The sequence below is a fragment of the Mya arenaria genome, chromosome 2, assembly GCF_026914265.1.
Source record: "Mya arenaria isolate MELC-2E11 chromosome 2, ASM2691426v1".
Lineage (NCBI taxonomy): Eukaryota > Metazoa > Mollusca > Bivalvia > Myida > Myidae > Mya > Mya arenaria.
The window spans coordinates 58022102-58025938 of NC_069123.1; the positions used below are offsets into that span (position 1 = coordinate 58022102).

At 38.2% G+C, this 3837-nt stretch overlaps 1 protein-coding gene across 1 annotated transcript; it reads right to left on the reverse strand.

Moving 5' to 3' along the window:
• Positions 1-2528, reverse strand: LOC128216207 (mucin-3A-like). Its single transcript, XM_052922780.1, has 3 exons — positions 1452-2528; positions 802-967; positions 1-161 (listed from the first exon to the last, which is right to left on the reverse strand). Exons 1-3 carry the CDS (start codon positions 2526-2528, stop codon positions 1-3), a joined length of 1404 nt encoding a protein of 467 aa, XP_052778740.1.
• Positions 2529-3837: the final 1309 nt, after the last annotated feature.

Consider the following 3837-nt stretch of genomic DNA (forward strand, 5'->3'; position numbering starts at 1 on the left):
TCAGCACAGTACAAGTGTGTCCCAGTTACACACTCCGATCCTCTCGTCAAACAGCGTTCCCTGTGGGCAGAGGCAGGCGTGGAGTGTGCCCCAGTCACAGACATAAAAAGACTTGCAGTTACTCGGGTTCCGAAAGCGACCGGACTGCGTCAAACAAATGTCTGAAAAACGGTGCATATACATACATAGTTAAATTGTTCTTTAAGCAGTATCACCGAAATGTTCACGCGCTCATTTTTGTTATGTTAGAACAAATATTAAGCCAAATTGCGATACATGTAGTATTACCCAATAAAAATGCCATTGATAACCATTATAGCATGTCAATCTTTTTCAACATCAACAAGACAACAAAATTATATACTTATCATATTTCAAATTTAAGTATTCATAAAGGGACTAGACACCTGATGGTCCTAAAATCGGCACATACAGTATTTCCTCAGAGCAAGTCTGTAATTCTCAATTTTAGTTAGTATGCTGCCGATAATACATCATTTTACATGATTAAAGGGATATTTTGTCGCTGTCATAGCTGAGACTTAATAACCCCTTTAAAAATAACGCATAATGGTTTCCAAGGTTATAGTGTGAATATTAAGTACGAGAAAGTCACGTGATTATTTCAATTAAATATACGGACGTTATTTTTAAATTTACTGGAAATAACGTGGTAGACAGACCCAGTTTTTTTTATTTGGAAAAACATGCAAAGACTACTTTCTATCTTGCAATGTTATCATCTGATGTCTAGTCCTTTAATATGTCAGTTGTATGTGAAATGCTCTCTATAAGAGCTACCTGCAAAATCTGTTATTTTCGTGCAGCCGTGCACGCCCCCTGTCTGGGGGGTGGTGGGGATAAGTGTGGTAGGAGGCGGAGGGGTTGTCGTTCTTACCGGAAGTTGATTGTTCACAATCCTCCACCATAACGATATCTGGTCCGAACTGAGTGTCAACCCCGACGGCTTAAAAAGTAAGGTTAAAAGTTTACCCAATATCTTGGTTTAAACAACGAATAGCTATGTATCCGTCTATTGCTGGTGAGCTATCCTGCATAATCCGTGTACAAGGATAAGTATGTATGATTCAGGAATGTAGCTGTGTATCTGCCTTCTTCTGGTAAGCTATTCTGTATAAGCTGTGTACGAGGGTCGTGAAATTTCAAGGCTGACCAAACCAACATGTGTTTAAAGTAAGAATAAAACATAAACAGACCAAGGAAAGTAACATTTATAGGTATACAATGACTTATGGTGTTATCGGTATTGAAACGAAGGGCAAATCAAATAAGTATAAATTGATGAAACAACGCATCTATCAAATTTGTATATCGCCTGTGTTTTCTCTGAAGTGTGATAAAGAGACGGTTTTAGTATCGGGAGGTAGATCCATTTAAAATACAACTGCAGCTTAATTTATATTCAACTATTTTTTAAAAACTATCATTACCTGCGACGGCTGAGGTATGGAGGCTTTGGAAGTTGGCTTGGTTGAAGGTACTTCCAATGTCGTTGTTGTTGGTATCTGTGTCGTTGTTGTTGTAACTGCAACAGTCATTCGGCTGTGCGTTGTTGTTGGTATCTGTGTCGTTGTTGTTGTGATTGTTGCGTCTGTCGAAAACTTGTGCGTTGTTGTTGGAATCTGTGTCGTTGTTGTTGACTTTAGGGTCGTTGGTGTTGGTTTCATTGTCGTTGTAATTGTAGCATCAGTCGTTCGGCTGTGCGTTGTTGTTGGAATCTGTGTCGTCGTTGTTGTTATTGGTGCGTCTGTCGATCGGCTGTGCGTTGTTGTTGGAATCTGTGTTGTTGTCACTGACTTTAGGGTCGTTGGTGTTGGTCTCATTGTCGTTGTAACTGGTCTCTGAGACGTTGTTTCTGGCGTCTCGGTTGTGGGAAACAAGCTCTTCCACCAGGCTTCAAGATCTTTCTGGTTTGTTAGGTTGAATGTACGAAATTGGTCAAATGTAGGCGAAGGAGGAGGTCCGAAAGACGTTGTGGTATATGGTACAGGTGATGTAGTCACTGTCGATAGTGACTGCAAAACAGCTGAGTTATAATCCGATGAGCCCCAATTATTATTATTAGTCAATAAAATATTGTCATTTGTGGAGGAAGATACTTTATCATAGTTCAATGTTTTTGTTGCCAATACGTTTTGTTGTGGTGTTACAGTTGAAATTGAGTTTGCCTGGACACCAGTTTGGGTACTTGTTAATGCCTTCTGGTCGTTAGCTGTTTTCTCTAAATTGTACAATGCCCGTAACCTTTCCAATAGATCCGATTCCGATGCAGGTGTTGTTGTTATTTGTTGCACATAATTTTTATCAGAGCCCCAGTAATAGGACATAGTTGTAGGGAGTGGGTCCCACCAGGCCGATGGACGCCTAGCCGTTGTAAATAATCCAAGCATGTTTTCAAATGTATATGGCGTCTCAGTAGGTGGATGTATGGCTTTAACTTTGTAACTGGATCCTTGGTTTCGATTAAACTCACTAACTGTTGGTTTCAAAATATCGTTAGAAGGCATGTTTGTCGGTTTTGTTCCTGTATAAGTTCCTACAATGCCCGCCAAAAATCTTCCCGAGTATCGTGTTATGTTCTTAGGTTCTAGTATATTGATTCTGTTGTTAAAATCGACACCTTTAAGCATTGTTGGGCGGGATGCATTCTCAATAAATTCATATTCGTTGGTATTTGTTGTTAATACACTGACGTCCGAATGTTCAGTTGTGTTTATGTTAGTTTTGTTCACATCACTTATAATTATACCTTTAAACGAAGCATTTGCGTACGCCTGCGTACTTTTAACAGATATACTTGATGTGTTCATTGTCAAATTAGCTCTTATTTCACTTTCTAAACCAGTAGTTTGGTTTATTACATCAACGTCAATCCCATTATGAACTGGAAATAATGTGCGTATGCCTGCTCTATTATTGGCTGTGGAAACATTAAAATCACTGATGTCAGCCACTGTATTGCTAAGGACTGAAGAAAAATCCTCACTAGTTAGGTCTCCATTTTTAGAAGAGTTTGCCGTTTCTGTTAAAGAAATATTATTCCAATCGAGGTGTTTACTTATTTCTGACACGTTTTTAAACTCATTTGCGTCCAAAAATGAGACACTTTCGGACACATTTGAAAATAAAAACTTCCCTGTACTATTTTGGCTTTCTAAGACATTGTGGTCTGTCATTGCAGAGGTCTTATTTCTAGTATCATAGTTTTTACTTGCGGTTCTTTCTAACAAAGTTGATAATTCCGTTATGTTTTCAGCTGTAAAATTTAGTTTTTCTCCTGGATATACTCCGTCAATGAACGTTTCTTTATTCTGTATGCCGGTACCATTTGAATCTGTAAAAGCATCAGATTTAAGTTTTGTATTATTTTTGCTAAAAACAAAAGTGTTCAACGTCGATTCAGTTGAATTGTCTAGTGTTATAGTTTCCGAGTCATATGTCCCGGTATAATTAAAACTATCCGATATCGAAAGAGAATCATTGAAACCGGTCTGATTTCCATTTTCATTTATTGGCTTTGTTGCAACTGTTTGGTCAATAAAATCAGAAGTTGTGACAACTTCCATTATATCAGTTGTAGTCAATATCATTGCTCTATCAACCATATCATTAGGAAGATTCTCATCAGATACATTACTTATGTTGAATATTCCAGTAAAAGCACGCATCAATGTCGTTGTTTCTGGTAGATTTGTTTGTAGATCACTTGTGATTGGTCTGATGGTAAATGTTTCTTGTGTTGGTGAAACTTGATAGACTGGTGCAGCATTAGTTGTTACTGCCGCTGTTGCTGGTATCTCTTTCGGATGTATTGTT

Bases quoted from the DNA above. Each gene is read 5' to 3' on its own strand.
- LOC128216207 (XM_052922780.1), bottom strand. From the start codon at position 2,528: ATGCCTTCTAACGATATTTTGAAACCAACAGTTAGTGAGTTTAATCGA. The intron at 968-1,451 runs GTAATGATAGTT...TTACTTTTTAAG, and splicing joins CCATACCTCAGCCGTCGCAG to CCGTCGGGGTTGACACTCAG. The intron at 162-801 runs GTAGCTCTTATA...ACCGTTTTTCAG, and splicing joins GAAAATAACAGATTTTGCAG to ACATTTGTTTGACGCAGTCC.